At 30.6% G+C, this 19,384-nt stretch overlaps 1 protein-coding gene across 2 annotated transcripts in view; it reads left to right on the top strand.

Annotated features, from left to right (window-relative positions):
* LOC113523632 (paired box protein Pax-6-like) overlaps window positions 1-19,384 on the top strand; it is a 49,867-nt gene that overhangs the window by 12,173 nt on the left and 18,310 nt on the right. For both annotated transcript variants that reach the window (XM_026909633.3, XM_031907648.2), the window contains exons 2-3: window positions 9,309-9,509; window positions 18,068-18,208. In XM_026909633.3, coding sequence (XP_026765434.1) covers window positions 9,309-9,509; window positions 18,068-18,208 — 342 coding nt within the window. The remainder of the gene's footprint in view (window positions 1-9,308; window positions 9,510-18,067; window positions 18,209-19,384) is intronic.

Below are 19,384 nucleotides of genomic sequence, written 5' to 3'. Positions count from 1 at the left end.
TGTTTAGTTTTTCATATTAATTTTGTGAAGTTTGATTATTTTTGTTTTTCGTGTTAATTGTGTTACTATCCTGAAGGTTTCTGCAAATAAAATTGACCGTGTCTATATTTGATTTTACCGATTGCATACTATCGCGGGGCCGGTGTTACTTAGTCGATACGTCGAGATAATTTAGGTAAATTTTCATAGTCTACCGAAATTATAATTTACGTCTCTTATAAAACATAAAACATGCAGTGCGAAAATTTAAGAGATAATAAACACAGTAAGTTCATTAAATTCCCGATATCCAGTTTCATATATTAAAAATTAACATAAGTTTTAAAAATCATATTGACTTTATTGGAAAAACATTTGTAAAGGGTATCTCTTACACACTCATATACACCCACAGTAAAGATGTTACAATACATACCTCACCTGTTTCATTATGTATGGCATTCTAAAAGGTTATTTACATTTGTTTTCTCAGTGCAATCAAAGAATGAGTGTAAGATAACAAAGCTAGAAAAAAAAAAACAAGTGGATAGATGAATTTAGTAGAAAAAATGTACCTACCTACTAAAATATTAGATAGTTTTAAAAATAGAATGTTGCCAACATCTATTAATTAATTTGTTAAGTTGAATAATTTATTAACACATCTATTATTGCGTCCTATCCCAATAATTACTATTTATAGTATAAGAGCTATAAGGAGAAAACAAATGTAAATAACTTTTGAAAATACGTTAAGCGGCGAAACCGGTCAGGTATTTATTAGGTATAACACATTTATTACGAAAGAGTACAAGTGCTTTTATAATAATATTTTTTAATGGATTAAATGGAATTCACATAGATAAGTATACAAGTATATTTTGATTCGCAAAAATAACTGACTTCAATCGTGAACACGTCGATAAACGATGCCGATTTGTTTCATCGATCATACGTATTTATATTGTAAAAAGGAAAAAAAATTGATTGTTTGTTTGTAATAGTTATACTCAAAAACTACTTCTTAATAATTACTTATATTAAGAGAACAATGTTAATGTTCTTTATATTTGAAATAAAGTTCTTTAAACTGAACTACTCAATCGATTTTAAAAAATCCCTCATATATAGAAAACTACGTTATGAGCTAGTAATATAGGCTACGTATTATTTACGAAAATTCTATCTACTTGTATGAAGGTGGGTTTGATAGCTATTTTCATATAGATTTTGAAATAATTAGTTTCATTAGAAAGAAAAATGGAAGCTTCAATCGTTACAAAATATAAAGAGGTCTAACATGGTCGGAGTGAATCGTATCAATTACAAAAAGATTAGTGGAAATCAGTTCAGAATTTTAATTGTGAAATATAATTTTGGCGAATTGAGAAACTACATTTCATTAGAAATAGCAATTATTGATACCAATTGCTACCATGGACGTTAATTTATATACCTTAGATTTGTTTTGTTTATAATCAAAAGTTATGTTTATTTTTTCTTCATCTTGTTCATCTTATCATGTCTTATTAATATCAAAAGAATTTACGAAAACTATTTTTATATTAAATTATAGTAGCAAAAATACTAACTGTAAATTGTACTAGATCTTTACGATATAAAAATAAGTTAATTCTTTCATAAAATTATTATCACAATATGTTATTTATTACTATTTATAATGATGATAATATTCCGAGCATATTGGTGACATTCGGTGAAGTAAAGGTACTTACGTTTGTTGAACTTTATAAAATATAATTAAATAAAAAGATATCTGCCTGCAAGGTAAAAACTTGCATACAAAATATTTTAGGTGTATTATCCAATTATTAATATACTCAAATGGATTCTAAAAGTGACAAGCTTAATTCCTGTCGTATCTTACTAATTCCAAATATAGTGAAATTGTCTTGGACGAATACGGGTGCTAATAAGACAATTAATCAATTATATTATTGTTATCATATTTTTCTTTTCGAAAAACATTTACACTATACAATAACAATACAATTCTTGAAATAGCAAGAAAAAAAAATAACTATATTGATATATTCATGCACTACCAAGTTATGTCTACTATGCGTCATATCAATTGAGTTTGCTGTAATTATTACGATTTCTACTTGAATGTTCTTGTTTATTTCACCAATGAATGTTTGTACTGGCAATTTGTATTGACGTTATTGCTATTGATAATTTGAAATTATTAATTAAAAAATTAAAATTGCTGTAAAATTATCTCGTATGTACTCATAATTAATGCGGGATCCAATCGTGGCGAAATTAGTATGCAATCAATACTCAACCAATTTAATAGTAAATCTATTGATTATTAAGAAAATATCACCAAAATAGGCATAGGTACATATCACTCAATATTCTTTCTCTTTTATTTATGAAATAGTTTTAACATATTATATTTAAAACTTATGTTAATTTTTATATGTTATTTTTTACATAGACATTTTTATAATAGATATAACCTATAACCTGACCCATTTTAAAGATACCTGAATATATGTGCTTAAAAGCTATCAGTTCATCTGTCCAGTATAGAACAGTTTAGCGTTTTCGCGTAATTATTGACGATTAATAGGTATTGAGCAATAAACCTCTAATGGGAATACCAATATGTAGTTTCTCAAACTTTATATATTTACGGGTCTTTTATAGGAATTTTGATATCGTATTGCAAATGTAATAATTGAATTACAAAAAATTCAATATTTTTAGTAGTTTAAGTAATAGATATATAGATGTTTTCTATATATCTATATCTTTTATTTGTAGCTTGAATCTTAAAATTATACCTATATGTTTCCAACACAGGAATAATTTTAAGATTATTTCTTATTCCTTTACTATATTTTGTCGACAAAATAAAAATATGTATATATTAGACAATACTATGCACATTATTAGTAGGTAGTTATAAGTTAATACAAAAGGTCGATCATTCAACACTGGCACCTATAAATTTTGGTAATGTGGCTATCCCCTTCAGTGCATCAGTGAAAGATCTAGGTATAATTATAGATAGTTCCCTTACTTGGCGGCTACAAATAGAATCTGTCAGCAGGAAAGTTTTCGGATCTGTATGCTCACTTCATAGACTGCGTAATTTCCTTCCTACTGCTACCAAAATTGCGCTATCCCAATCTCTTTTACTTCCAATTCTTGATTATGCCGATACTTGTTATCTGGATATTACGGAAGACCAGCTTAACAAACTTGAGCGTCTTCAAAATGTTTTTATCAGGTTTATTTTCGGCCTTAGAAAATATAATCACATTTCCGAGTTTCGCACTAAGCTCAAGTGGCTTCCTATTCGTTTTCGCCGGAATACTCATATTCTTTCACTGCTCCACAATGCCCTTTTCAACTCTTCTTCTCCTCATTATTTGAAGGAGCGGTTTGAATTCTTGCATACCGTCAATTCTTTTAATCTTAGGTCTTCTGAGGGCCTTCAGCTGAAGATTCCGGTACATTTCTCTAATTTTTATGACAAATCATTTACGGTGCAAGCTGTACGGCTTTGGAATGCTTTATTTCTTTACGAAATATAAAAGTATGGTTTTAAAACAAAACTGAAGAACTATTTGCAAGTTGTCATCTTCTTAATGTGTTTATATGTCTGGTTAGCATACTTATTACTTGCAACTTTTCGTGAACAGTATTTATATATTTTTATGTATTTGTGTATTTTTCCATGTATGTATATGTATTTGTATATGTATAATATGTATATATATATGTATATGTGTGTGTAGGTGTATATATATAAATATAATCTGAGTAGGGATAATATTTATATTATTATATGTATCACATCTCCCATATTTAGAACTAACAAAATTTTTCATCGCCTCCCACCAAACTGTTTATAATTATTCCTCTCCATCCAAAGGTTGCCTGGAAGAGATCGCTCTTAGCGATAAGGTATTGTTTTCTCATTGTGATTATTTCTTGTAATTATTTATATTTATAATAAGTTTATATATCTTTTGGAGGAAACAATAAAGAGTATCTATCTATCTATCTATCTATTATTATATTTTAATCATTATAAATTAATAATTTCGATAATAATAAAAACAATCACAAAATCTTTATATCTAAATAAGGCCTATTCGATAATATTTTTCTTAATAAATATGCAACATTCCGTGTCCATGTTAGATATGCAAGGTGATTATTTTACCGAAACAAAAACCAAAATTCCCTATAAAATCGATTTAACTATGATTAAAGATACCGTTTGTCGCATCTCCTCACTTTCAGGGCACTTCCTTCGATAATAAGTCTAGTCTGGGGATTCTTGGCGTCGATATATCTAGCGACGTCCAGTTTTGCGATCATCTGGAGGAAAAAGCTAAGTTAGCTTTGAAAAAGTTGGGGGTGCTCAATAGGGTGAGACGGTATTTCACGCCGGAACACCGCCTGAAGCTGTATAATGCTCAAGTCAGGCTGCATATGGAATACTGTTCTCATTGAAACTACCAACTCCTTCCGTTAGACATAGAGATGTTGGCGCCTGACCCATCTGCGTAGAGATGTTGCATCTCTGTGCATCTTCTATCGAATTTATCATGGGGAGTGCTCTAAGGAATTGTTCGGATTGATACCTGCTGCTAATTTTCACCACCGTACAATCCGCCATAAATTAAAATTTCATCCCAACCATTTGGACGAGTGGCAGTCCTCCACCGTGCGTTTTTCAAGGCACTTTCTTCCACGCATAACCACTCTTTGGAATCAACTTCCAGCAGCAGTATTTCCGAACCGATACGACAACATAACCTTCAAGAAAAGAGCATATTCCTTTTTAAAAGGCCGACAGCGCACCTGCAATGCCGTTAGTGTTGTGGGTGATCATGGGCGGCGGTAGTCACTTACCACCAGGTGAGCCAGAGAAAAAATATGCCCATATATCGATATGAAATTTAAAGTAATAACATTATGACCAAAAATGATGGCAGAAAACCTCGATGAAAATGGATAAATATACATTCTACATATTACTTGTATATCTACTTTCGTAAAATCTTTTTTTTTCTGATATTTAATGCTTGTAAATTCGTAATTATTCGGGTCCTTTAGCCAAGTGTTAGGGTATTTCAGAAAACATAAGTAGATTATTAGGTAGACTAAGGGTGAATTATTACGCATGTAAGTAATAATTTTTAAATATATATTATAAATATAGCGAATCTGCCTAGATAGTATAACCTTTAACCTGGGTACGAGGTTTTTAATTTAGATACAGGGTTTACTACCTTATTAGTTGCATACCTACTAATTTGAAGAAGCGGTTCTTTTTGTTACGAAAAATCTTGCATGTCTTATACACATTTCTAAATGATCAAGCCGCTAAGCTCTCTTTTAAAATAGTCATCAGTAGATGTTTAATACACGATTTCATATTTTAAATCTAAATCTAATGTGTCTACAGCATGCGTTCATCGGTAGGTTTTATTTGTTTTAAGATTACTCACTTAGCCAATATTAATTTTGTCACGACCAAAGCCGCTATTTTTTATGGACTAAGATTTATCTATTCTTATAAAAAATTTTTCTGATTGCCTATCAATATACAAAATTACTAAGCCTAGCAAGCTGAAATTTGGAACATCGATTTATTTTATAATATAAGCATCTCCCAATAAAGGAACTTTGAAAATTTCAACTTAAAGGAGAAACACGACACCATGCGTTTAAAGCCACGGGCAACAGCTAGTTTGTCATGAAGTAGACAGCTTATTTATGCTTAAAAGAATCATAATTGGTTAGAAAAATCTGATGTTTATTCTAATCATGTTGTAATAGCCAAGTTATTCTCTATTTGATATTCCGTTTTTGATGCAAATGTATTTTAGATGCATATTCTCACATTAAGTTGATGACATTTATGAGCGCATTAACTGCGTTTATTGCTTAATCGCAAATACCAACGGTTTGTGCTGATCCGGTTTTTCTTTTCCAGGTTCGTATAAGTATGCTTACGTAAAATTTTAACTTTATCTATAATTTGATTTAATAGAATTCTAAAAGTTCTGTGTTAACTTAGCATATTGGAATTTGTTTTAAAATTTTTCGTCTAAGTTATTTTTTTATAATACTGAGATAACAAACAAGTATACGGCCCACCTCATGATAAGCGCTTGATTGGCCCGATCATGATAAGGGGCGTTAGGTGTGTTGTTTATCCTCTATAAAGTAACCTCTTTAGCCTGTTTTTGACAAACTCTATGCTATTATTTAAGGAATCCAATTTTTTTAAAGTTACCAAATATGTACACAAAATTTTTTTTTAATAACTACGTTGTATCGCGGCTACGTGTGACCAGAATATATTGATTAATTAGGATAAAAAGTATTGTACATCATATTGTTCTCCATTCCATTATGATATTGAGCCGTTATGCCTCAAAGAGGTAATAAAAAAATTCACTTTCATTTATAATAAACACCTAAAGATGTGTATGATAAAAAAATCTTTTAAACATTCATGATATTGCAAATCAAGCTTTTGCTAATTTCATGGACAATTTAATTTGAAATTACAAAAATCCCCATTTTAATACAAAAACGTGTAAGTACAGTGTTTATCCTTCCTGATATCAATAATGTATGCGTATTTTGAGAACATTTTGCAAGTACTGTTGTGTTGTGTAGTACCATGCAATCATAAAGGGTACGGCGAGTACACTTTCGATCTCGTATTGAAATGTATACGAAAGACGGTAATTTTCCGCTGGGTGATGATATTAATAGCAGCAAGAATCGCGGGTAGAACAGTGTTTTTTGCATAAAACGGTTTCACATTCGGACGAACTCAATATTGTGAGCTCCCTGCGCATCACTTTGCATGTTTAAATGGTCACTACACAGGTGCACAAAGCTCTCTATACTTATTCGTATTTGTTGATAATATAAAACCACTACGGTACACAATAATAATGACATTAAAATATATATTACTTTGAAACAATATTTATTTAAAACGATCTCTTCATAAATATATTTCTTTATTTGAATCTCCAACTAGAATTACATCTATACTAGTTTTAGTAACTGTGTAGTGCGCCTATTTGAATACTAAGTAGCGATAAATTAATAAACGTTCTAGAGAAGCAAAATTTAGTTAAGATTGTGCTGAGGTTTATAAGCTAATTAAATAATCTATGTTACCACTTCATATCGTAAAATGTTAACAAACAGTCAAAAATGAAGTTATAAAGCTTAAAAACTGTCGGTCAATAAATAAAAGAGAGGGCCATGCGCCGGAGTCAACGCCAGTCAATACATTCTAATCAGTGATTTATTGCCACTAATCCTCAGCTCAGCACAAATAAGCTATCTTGTCGACTTAATGTTGTATCAGCTCAGGCGTGAAACTCCCGCGCACCACTAAGTGGTCCTTCCAGTTTCCACTTGAAATATTTTAATAAGCCTTCACTGCTCACGCACCCAAATAAAAACACACACACGCACTCGCCAACACGAATACTCTCTTATAAACTTTGACTCGTTCGACTCCAATTTATTTATAATAGTAGCGACACTAAGAATCTACATTTTTGCTCTAAACGGTGTTAATTTATTGACCGTGGGCAGATAATATCACTTTTTTCTTCCCATTATTAAAGCGATTACACAAGAATTATAAGTCGAAATCCAGTCCCGGCTGTTCGATCAAATTGATATTGACACGCTGTTATGTATCTTATGTAAAATATAATAAGGCACTAATTTGTTTGTGTTACTTTTACGACTTGATAATACTTTCCTTGACGAAATCGCCTTATTGACTCGCTAATAAAAAGTGTAAAGTATGGACAAGTTATGCCACTTGCATTAATTTCGATGCTTAACCTGATAAACAAATTATAGTATATTAAGTTAATAGCTTAATTTATATTTGAATGTATCACGACGAATTTAATGAACTCATTGTTACGATCGCGATTTAGCATATCTGGTTGGTGTTAAAGACAAATTGGCTACGACGTATGCATATTATACTTCTAAAGTTTTATTAAGTAACTTATATGTAACATAAATAAGGTATTTATACGTGCTTGTAAAATTATCAGGTTATCTAACGAGTTAAGTTTTCAATCGACTTCGAAAAAAAGGAGGCCATCAAATCAATTTTGAATTTTTATTACACTAAATGCACGTTATCTTTCCTTATTATGTACCAATTTCAATTTTTTTTTCAATAGATAGCATTTATTGCTGTATTATTTCCATTATAATTTTATTCCAATTGAAGTCGATATTTTCTTAGAAAGAAATCTTAAATAAAATTGTCCATGCGCCTTTAAAAACTTGTTTTACAATCGATATGTTTTCGTACTGATATTATAACATAAAATTTATTCTAGTACTCACTACTTAGATATTATATTATACAATGTAAAATAAACAGAATAAATAATAAAAAAAGTATATAGGTGGATATTGCCATTACCGATTGTAGAAAAGTGATGTAAAACTACTGCTTTGTGAATAGGTATCAGTGAATAATTCTCATATTAACATGGAGAGGTATTACATTATATTGTATTACTGAGCCTTGTACCTTTGACGCACTGTAATGACATATGCGTGTAATGAGTGAGCACCGATTGAACATTCCATAATAAGAGGGAATCATACAGAATGTTTCGCTTGCGGCATTCCATTATGGAAACAGAGTAAAAAGTTAAAGCTATTTCCAACGAGGTTAGTCGCGTCAAAGTAATTTGTTTGTCTTCTGATGGCTTTATTTAGTTTTATCCCTAAACATTAATGAGAGAACAATTTTGTCATATATGTAAATATATCTAAAATGATGTGAACTTGTTAATATAAGTTTGTCTTATTTAGGAGTATGACTGGAGAGGAATTAGTTGTATACTCGTAGATCTCTTTAATTAATAGTATGACTTGAACATTGCCTAACGATGCAAGAATAATATTTAATATATAATAACAAGACTGTGTAATAAGATAAGTGTTTATATTATACACTAGACTGACTAGATACTGTAATATATTTTTACTATCAAATACTCATCAGATAAATTAATTAAAATAGAAACAAAAAACTACGATTCATATTTTCTTATATAAAAGATATACTTAAAATTTTTCAATATTCCCAAATAAAAAAAAATAATAAATATTTAGTTATCATATTACGAGACATGAGTCGATAAAAATATGTATATTTCTATAAAATTTATTAAGTATATTTAAACATTTTTGACTATCAGTAAATATTAACGTCATTAGAATAATTATAATAGATTTTTGTAATTATTTTACAATGTTTACAGTGCCGGTTTCTCCATCATCGTCGGGGGGCGGTGGCGCGGGCGCGGGTAGCGGTACTCCACTATACCCGGGTGCGACGTCGCATCCCTTATCATCTCTGTTGTCTCAGCAGAGGTTGCTGGAACTTTCAAGATTCGGACTGCGACACTATGATATCGCTCATCATGTGTTGTCGCAGCAAGGCGCTGTTACCAAACTGCTCGGTAAGTATATTTTCCTTGCTCTATTACATAATTCATTTTGGATAGGAATATATACCATATTCTTCATTAATTGTAGTTATAGTATAAATAAAAAAGTTAGTAAATGATTCTATATAAATGATCTATATAAATATAAATTATTTTAGGTTTATTTAAAAAAACTTTGGAAAATTTATAAAAATATAGGTAAAACTGAAGTTTTGAAATTTAATTCATGTATAAATTACGAGGCCTACGTGCAGTAGTGGACAGATAATGGCTGTATGATGATGATGATAAAGTACAGTGTTATTTATTAATTATTTTTTAATAATAAGTAACAGGAAATTTGCATAAGGCGAAAGGAATATGTTATTCTTGACTCTGGTTAATATGGTCTGGTTTTATGGACGATGGGCAAGTATAACTTTTTTATAAAGTTTTACTTAGGATTGTGTATAAAACGAACTTTAATCTAATTGATATTCGTTCCACAATAATTACAGCATGTATTATTAAAAGAGAACTCGCTTAGCGGGTAGTCTTCGATGTTGTATTGATTTGTACAACAGTTATAAGTAGGTACTGCTCTGAGCTTCATTAGTATGTACATACTGCCAACTAAGTTATTTGCGATGATTAAGTACATTATTGTCCGTTTTGAATGTTCAAGTTGGTCTACTGTATATGTAAGTATCTTATGTAGATGACTTAAAAAGGTGATTTCTCAGTTACTAGTGACGAATTATTTTAATAAATTAGTAGGTATATATGAGTCACTAAAATAATTTAGCTATTAAAAATTAACTTTTCAACAGCTTAAAAACGTTTTCCTTTCTTAGAGCGGCGTTGATGACAGCATACTGGCCAGCGAAAGAATAAATTAAAAGAGATAAATAGAGATTCTGAGCACTCAGACTTGTTTCTCGCAAAAAGTAGATACCGCCCGATTATCAGACGAATAAATTATATCAAAGCATTCATTGACAACTCGGCAATTTGTCGAAAGCGACGTGGCCACAGTCGATACTTAACTCGGCGCTAATAACACGGTTAGGGCAAAAATCTCAATCGTTATTAATCAATGATAAGGCATCGGCGGAGCGCACCGCGACGAAAGCTGCTATTGACGAAAGCTTAGATCCTAATCGATTCATAAAACTTGCAGCGTGTTAATTATAAGCCACTGTAATGCGGATGGACGCGCCGCCGCGAGCATGCCATAACAACAAAACGTTCTCCCAGAGAGATCCTGATGAGAAATCATATCACCGGTGATTCTTCATAACCACAACCCTTTAATTTACTGTTTCCTTTACAATTAATGTTACGTTAATTTTTCAAATAAGAATTCGATAAATACAAAAGGGCATGAATATCAATTGTGAGACTATTAATTTGCATGTGCGTTCACGAGAACAAACAGTATAGTGAAGAACAATTAGTATGTAATAATATCACGTTGGTTTTAACCGAAGCGTGAGTTCTCTGCGACATTGATGTGGACACTCGCCCGGAGGTATTCAGTTGATTTGAAGCATTACTGAGTCGGTGTGTTATTAGGACACATGCTTACTTTGTATTTGCTCAGGAGTCGTGAAGGCAGCATTTCAAAAGCACCGATGCGTTTATCGGTAGGTCTATATAATTTCACGCCGTTTGAACAGGAATTATATTAAAAAGAGTCTTAAGTTTTTTTAAATTTAAAGTTCAGAAGATCGATGTGTTATAGTATTTCTTAAAGGGTGTAAGAGACTTGACTCTTTTACTTTGAAGTAGCAATACGTACTTTATTTTAGTATGAGGTTAGGTCAGGCTAAGAGCATTTTACAAATTTAGCAAATTATTCATACTCGTATTTTAATTAGGTAGGTTTCTATTCGGTCACGTAAATGATAGAAGACTAACAAAGTGTGTTATCTATAGAGATTGTATATTACTAATGTTATTTATGAGTATGTTAGTTTCTTATTTCCTTTAAAAAATTAGCAATGATCGAGAAGGACTTTTAATACAATATGTAAAATTATTATTTTAAATGTATGTATACTAAAAGTACGATGTAGGCAGTAACAGAATTTACTTCTCAGCCATTAAATATAACAAAAGTATTACAGAGAGTCTGTTCCCATATTTACTGTAACTTAGGTATATATCTAGTTAATTAAAATTATATCAGCAAGTTAGTATGAATAGATTGTTGGAATGAGTGAAAGGGGTTCATTTGAATCAGGAAATTTTAGAGCTTAACAGAGTAGAGCCCAAGTCGTATACAGGTATGTTCTACGATGTTTTCTTACCAATACAAATTGAAATATCAAATATTTATCCACCTACATCATAGATTTAATACTGCAAGTACTTGTTAATACATACAGTCAATATAAAGTGTCAATCAATTTTCGCCCGTAGTGATTTCGTAACGTCACGTGCTAAGTTCCCACGGAAGCCTGGCTACGTTCCGCCCAGGGCTGTCATGTTCCAACACTTACGTGTTTAACATAGGTACACAGCCTTAGCTTAAATGTTATTATCTAGCCTAAACAATTTCCAACCTGATGGCATGGAAATGGGCACGCATAAATAACCTGTCATGGTCAAGAAGGAATACGTTCTAAATTGCGGGTTACACAGTAAACTGATGGATAAATTGCTTTATGACGTTTTTAGTCTCAAGCTGTACTATCTAAACCACCAAGAAGCAATACTTTTATATGTTATCTACTTATCTACTAATTTGTACTAAGGGCGGAAACCATTGCTGTAATTTAGTAAACAACCATTTGCAAATGATTGCAAACACAGAACGTAGACTTACAAAATAAAAATGTTGCATAAAAATATGGCTTTACCTTGTACTTTATACTGTTTGTTATTGCCTTGTTAAATTTTGTAGCATTCTTTTTGTACTAGATTAGGTGGTTAGTCACGAATAATTCCTGGCCTACAAAGCAACCGAAATCACAGAGTGAGTAATTTCATATTAAACCGGTCATTTTATTTTGATATTACCTAAATTTGGTAGGAAGGTAATGATACCTACTCAAGATGATTGTCCGCGGATCGCCGCTGCTAGTAATGAAGCCGTATTTAGGCTTTGGTCCTATAATCAAAATTGAATTACCAGGGTTGACATTCTTACTACACGAACGTCGCTTTTTCTTTTTCTGCTCCAATTCACGTACTTTAATTTGAATTTTTAATGATTCTAACTATCGATGGAATGTTATTTTTAGATTAAATCGTCCTACAGATCTATCAATTACGAGTAGTAATGATACGGTGGGTGACATTATTATTTCTTTAACATCAGCGTGTGGAATAGGTTCCGCAATAATATAATTTAAAGTAGGTAGCACACATTAATTTACTAAGGCTTAGCGAATACACGGAGTAATAAAGTTATTCAGCTATCTTTTTAATTTAATAATCATTATTTTTATAATATAGATTATAAAGATTCAAGAAGAAAAATAGTATTTTTATACTTAATTAATTAATTAATTAATTAGTTAATTATAATAAATATTTTGTTAAACTAATAAGAAAAATCTGTGATGTACAATAAGATATAATAGAAAATGGGTATTTAAAGTTGACAAAGATCCTCTATTTCAAACTACCAAGCATAAACAGCTGATATTATGTAAATTGTTTGTAGATTCCATTTTATATAATGTTATACTTGAGGTAAATTAAAAAGAGCTATGTTTAATTAATTTTCATAATTGTATTGTATAAATATTATATAATCACAGATGAGTTGATTCCTAATTATCTAATACTCATATTAGTTTATCGGAAATACATTTCACTAACTGCCTATTGGTATTATTTTTAATTTCACTATTATTAAAACGTTGCATATGCGTTCGATAACTGCTTGCACTATTAATCGAGTTACACTACTGCACTATATGTTACTATATACATATTCATATGTTATAGATTCAATAAATGACGTAAATATGAATATAATAGGGGTAATTGTATGTAATTTATTTATAAAAATTTTAAGTTTTAAGCTTATATGAACAAAGATCCTTACATTATTAACATTAGATCAATGGATTAAAATAGAACTATATGAATAAAAAGCTAAAAACACTGCGTAAGAAAGTTACTCTAGTACCTAAATATGAATATCCCTTGGCAATGTCACGTCGTTCCGGTTCTGTGTTTATATTGCTTCTAATAGTTTTGTTTGCATTAAAAACAATAAACATCGAAGTTGCACTGGGGCATACAACACGAGCCACACCTTTATTGGCGAGGTACCTTTTGTAATTTATATAAAAAGGCAACATAATTGCTTCTAAGGAAGTTACCGCGAACTGGCTTGTTCAAAATCTATCAATCACTAAATCAGGCATCGTTAACGCACGCGTTGCATTAAGTTCAATAAATCAGAGCTATCCAGGCCCAGGCCACTTCGCCGCCAAAGATTTTGATCTATTAGGTGCATGACGAAGCAGTACTTGAACGGTTAGCGCCAGCTAATATAAAGGGATACTTTTAATACAAATTTAATTAACTGAATCCGAACCATTCTGCGTCGTTTACAAAGATCTTGTCCTTCTTTGTAGACGCACCGTGTAATGACTTTTAAGTGTCCATAAATGAATCTTGTGTGGAAATTTATTAACCGACGTTTTGGGTACGTATTGTGCGCTTTATTAACTCTCGCTTCCTTAACTGTATTGGTGATGATTAATGACGAGTATTTTTGCAAGTGAATGTATTTAAAATGGGATAAAAAGTATTAAAGGATTATTATTTGATGACGGGTTCTTATTGTAGAAATATAATTTATTATCTACCAGATTAAAAATATATATCACTATGCGTGTGGATTGTAAGTAAACTATTAATTGTATAATATTCTAACTAAATAAAATAATAGAACCATATAATTAATTACACAAATATGGAGTCTCAGTAACATGAGTTATCTTTATTCATTACAGCGTTTATACCAATTAATTTTTATTTACACGTAATCGCAAATGGCTTTAGATTATACTCAGATACCAAGTATAACAGGTTGTAGTTGAGAGATGATATCTTTAGTAAACTCCATCAATTTATTCTAAGTAGGCAAAGAAAAGGTATAAAGTGTCTTAGATATGTTCTATGTGATAATCTGGGCATGTCGTTGTAATCAAAGAATTTCATGTGTAGACTTATTAACCTATCATGATCAGGAAGATAACAGATACATATATTGTCTGAGTTATAAAAAATATTAAATCTCTGAGACTACTGCAAATTGACTGTAACGGAATATGAAACAAAAGATGTAATGATAGAGTTGTTTAGCATTCAGTCCACTCTGCTTAGTTTGTTGAAAAAAAGTAAGTTGGTGTAAATGTCTGAAATGAAACTGAATTACTACATAATGTAAAAATTATCAGGTTTTAAATAATTAAATGACTTTTTAGTATTTATGTAAATGTGTATACTAGAACCTATGTGTTAATAGATTCAATTTACAACCTAACTTTTAAATGCAGCGTTTTAATTTGAAAACGCAGATGATCGATATATACATACATCTAAAAGTGTCTACATCTAGATATATACTACATAATTAATATTGTGTTATTAATAACCACACAATATAACAATTTTTGGTAAGCTATCTATCAATACTGCTAGTATTATTTTTGAACTATTAGAAATTGAACATCCTAATTTCCTAATTTACAGTGTTAGATTATTCTTAAAATATCTATTATAAATGTGGAAATTCGTATACATATTCGAACCTTTGTTATTGAACCATGCGGAACATGAATTTAATTTAGTACACTTATGGATTCTATTGAATTATATTTAATAATATATATCTCTAGTTCGTGTAGGGAATGTCATGATTTCTTCTAGTATTTATTGTATGTATTTATAAAGTACAAAGCTGCTCATTTAAAAAAAATACATAAAGAACTGGTAACAATAGCTATTATGTTTCTATTAAGCATATACTCGTAACAAGAATATCTCTTTTTATATTCGAAATAGTCTCAGTGAGACATTTATGTAAGTTTTGCGTGCAAAATGTGAAAATATCGTAACAACACTTTATAATTTTGTATGAATAGTACTTATTAACTGAGTGTTGTATGTGATCGTTTTCTAAGTCGGGAGCAAGAGCGCGCCGGGAGCACACGCGTGCGTTTCACGCAAATAATGCACATTTAACTACTATTTCAGTGGTACCTCACACGATCCGCCTCTGCCTAGGCAACGCCAAGTAATTGGTTGCGGTCATGCGATTACGTTCCTGGCCGATTTAATTATCGCAAAATGATCAGTATGCCGGCCTCCCGCAATTTACCTATCAATCAAGCATAGAGCGGCTCGGTTATTGGCGTTCCGAGACTGTCAAGACAGTATTATGGATTTTCAATCGTCCCAGCAAAACATAGTGTACAGTGAAAGGCACTGTAATAGGCGTCGAATTTCGAGCACGTACGTAAACGCCGACGGCCTGTAACGGTTGACATATACCGTAAAATCGCTTCTAATTATCTGTATTCTGTTAAAATACTCCAGTTACGTTTAGAATTTCATTATATTTATTTTATTATAACATTTATCAAAGATACACTCGTCGGTGTATAGAATACCTACTTATAGAAATAATAATTATAGGTAAACGAATGAGATTCCCCAAAATTACTACGAGAATAGCAGATAGTGGAATACGCAATAGTTAACCTACGATGATGACTTGTAAAAATGAAAAAAGAAATTGGAGCTACTTTAGATTAGGTACTTAATCTAATTTAAAGTAGCTTTAATTTTTATGTATGTTTGTATGTATGTATTGTAATGTTATAGGTTTTAGGTCATTTCTGATTCAACTTTTTGACGCTCAAACTATGAATGTACGGCGCAGATGCGCAATACTCTTGTTTCTTGTTTACTACTACTTATTGGTAGTTAAATAAAAAATAATAATATAATTAATATTATGTTAATAAACTCATGAATATTATCGTGGCCTAAATCTCACCTGAAATAATTACAAATTAGCGTTCGCGTCTTTTTTTATTTACCGTTCTAAAACACGCAACCTTTCAGTAGCTTACTTAGAACTGTAGGTAGTTATGATTCTGCAAAGTTATCTTGGCTTAATAAAAAACAAAGATTGTATTTAGGTGGAAATAATATTATAATGATAGTGCCCAATTATGGAACAGCAGTTTGCGGGCTACGTGTAAACTTGATGCATTACTTTTTGCGCGTCTGCACCATTTTCGGAGTTGAGCTTTAGTTTTATCAAGACATAAAGACCAGTATGAATTTATCGTGGATGGCGTTGATAAAAATGTGAATATAATGTGATGAATAATTCAGCGTGTTATCGGTATGGAGGACGGTTGTCCTCGCGAAGAGTAAAAACAATGCGAGCGCCGCCGCCGCACGATGGAATGCCGCGCCTGATGCGTTTTTATGTAATTGTTTTCGAGCATGCACCCCATCACTTATCTAACTGATTTAGGAATTGTGGAATTCATAATTTTTTATTTATATTTTAGAGGTTATGAACCAATCGATGATTGATACTAAATTTTAATCAGATTTAATAATTGAAGTTATTGTTTATGCATTTAGCTTATTCTGATTTTAAAAATATTATTATAATTAAGTGTTTATTACGCTAGTTGATTTTTTTAATCAATTCACAGAGTGAAAGAATTGTTATTTATACATTTAATAAACATAAAGATACATAGATACAGAGTTAATCATCTTGATTATTATTTGGCTGGTACTCTGAGCTCAATAATTATTTATAATTAAATTACTTATACTCTTATATATGTTTACAAATTGAAAATTCACGTCTCGCATCACAACTCTTTAGACAATGTTGATGATTCTTTAATTAATACTAATTTCAACCTTTTATTGTTATCGTAACTGCCATGCTTGATTATAGTTGTTTTTTTTTTATGTCAAGATGCACAACCAACTTCCTTTTAAATACGCATGTACAAATATAGATATAGTGAAATAATAAGTCATTCACCTCTATTACGACGCTATAGAGTCTATAATGCGATTGTAGTGAATTTTGTGGTAAGATTGATACGCGACAAGTGATTCACGTTTACTCACGTTTTGCGCTCAATGAAATTGGTTCGGCGCTATTGTTGGAATTTTATTTGTGCCTCTAATTCAATTTTATAATTTTGTTTTTATTTAATTCTCATCCTGCAGGTGATTGTTTGACGATTTTATTTTTCTGTATATTATATATAACGTATAAGGTTAGAGAGAGTTCTTGTCATATTTTGATATAGTATGTAGAGTATTTTTGAAGTTACTTAACTAAATCAAACCACAATTGCTGATATAAATCATTGCATTTCCACTACTGAAATTTAACCATGAAATAAATATGATATCCTATCTATGTATCCAGTAGTGAATAACTCTCGTGTAGTGTCATTACTCTTCATCTCAGATCAGATGTTGAATTGATGAATTAAGCCATTATATTGTCAAGATCATCAGTAATAAATTAAAAATACTTCATTTTGATTCATATTATTTTATTGTCTTTATAGGTACACTTCGACCACCAGGGCTTATTGGTGGCAGCAAACCTAAGGTTGCGACGCCGGCCGTTGTATCTAAGATAGAGCAGTACAAAAGAGAAAACCCTACAATATTCGCATGGGAGATCCGAGAGCGACTCATTTCTGAAGGTAAACAAACAATTATTGTCTCATAGATACGTAGCAAGAGTTGTCAGTATTGTATATAGCATGAATGCCGAGAGGGATCACGACTAAGCGTGGTCTTGTATCCTTCGTCTCGACTGGGTTGTGTATATTTAAGGTACGTATTTCAATTTAGAATTATAAAAATGCATTTAAATGTAGACATAATTATATATAGGTAGATCAATATAATCATATATATGTGTGTGCCATAGTAATACAAAATGGTCATAACTCAGTTTTGACCTTTATCTTCAACAGAACAAATAATTGATATTGAAAAAAAAAAATTAAAAATGTATGGATAAAATAAATTATGTGTATTTATTACATTCGCTATTATTCAATATTTTATTCTAAATAAATTAGTCACATATACCATAACAATTAATTGCATTTCATAAAGGAACAAAACAAGAATTTGAATAAAAAAACAGCTAAAATATGAATATTGAGATGAATGTGTGGTGTTACGAGAATGGATAAGGTATATGTTACAAGAAAGGATGAGTATATTCGAGTAAATCTACAAATAAAGCTAATAAATAAATAATAATAGATAGATATATACGTGTGAAATATGATGTGGTCAGAAAGGTAGTTAATAATGAGATAACTGTGAAAGGAAGAATATGAATGGAAAAGAAATGAAATTCCGACCCTATGAACTTGGGATATCGGCAGAAAGATGTTAAGTATTTGTTATTATATTATAGGATTCATTATTAGAATTTAAAGTAACTATTTACATTTCTTACAAAACTGGTGATTATTTTTATTTTTTATTTAGTTATTTATACTTTATTGTACACAAAGATTACATTGTTTTAATTTATATTTAAGTGAAGATGTACAACAAGCGACCTAAACTCTGTAAGAGTTCTCTTCCAGCAAACCTTGAGTAGAAAGGAGCATTAATTACAAAAATTATAATAATGATTATAACATCTTTTTAATAAAGGACTTTTTCTTAATCTTTTATTATTTTCTTTGGCTTTGTTATTCTAATTCTATAAATATTATATATATTTATTTAGAATTTAAAGCCTTATTACACTTAAACGGTCATTACTGGAGTAATTGTTATCTATGAAACCGTAAAATGATATATTTTAAATTTTTGCTAGAGAAAGTTGGTAGTTTATGCTACTATTTCTAAAA

Source organism: Galleria mellonella, unplaced genomic scaffold (assembly GCF_026898425.1).
Source record: "Galleria mellonella isolate WM207_F2 unplaced genomic scaffold, CSIRO_AGI_GalMel_v1 utg310, whole genome shotgun sequence".
NCBI lineage: Eukaryota > Metazoa > Arthropoda > Insecta > Lepidoptera > Pyralidae > Galleria > Galleria mellonella.
Note: the sequence above shows the minus strand (reverse complement) of the source record. Positions and strands in the feature narration are given on the sequence as shown.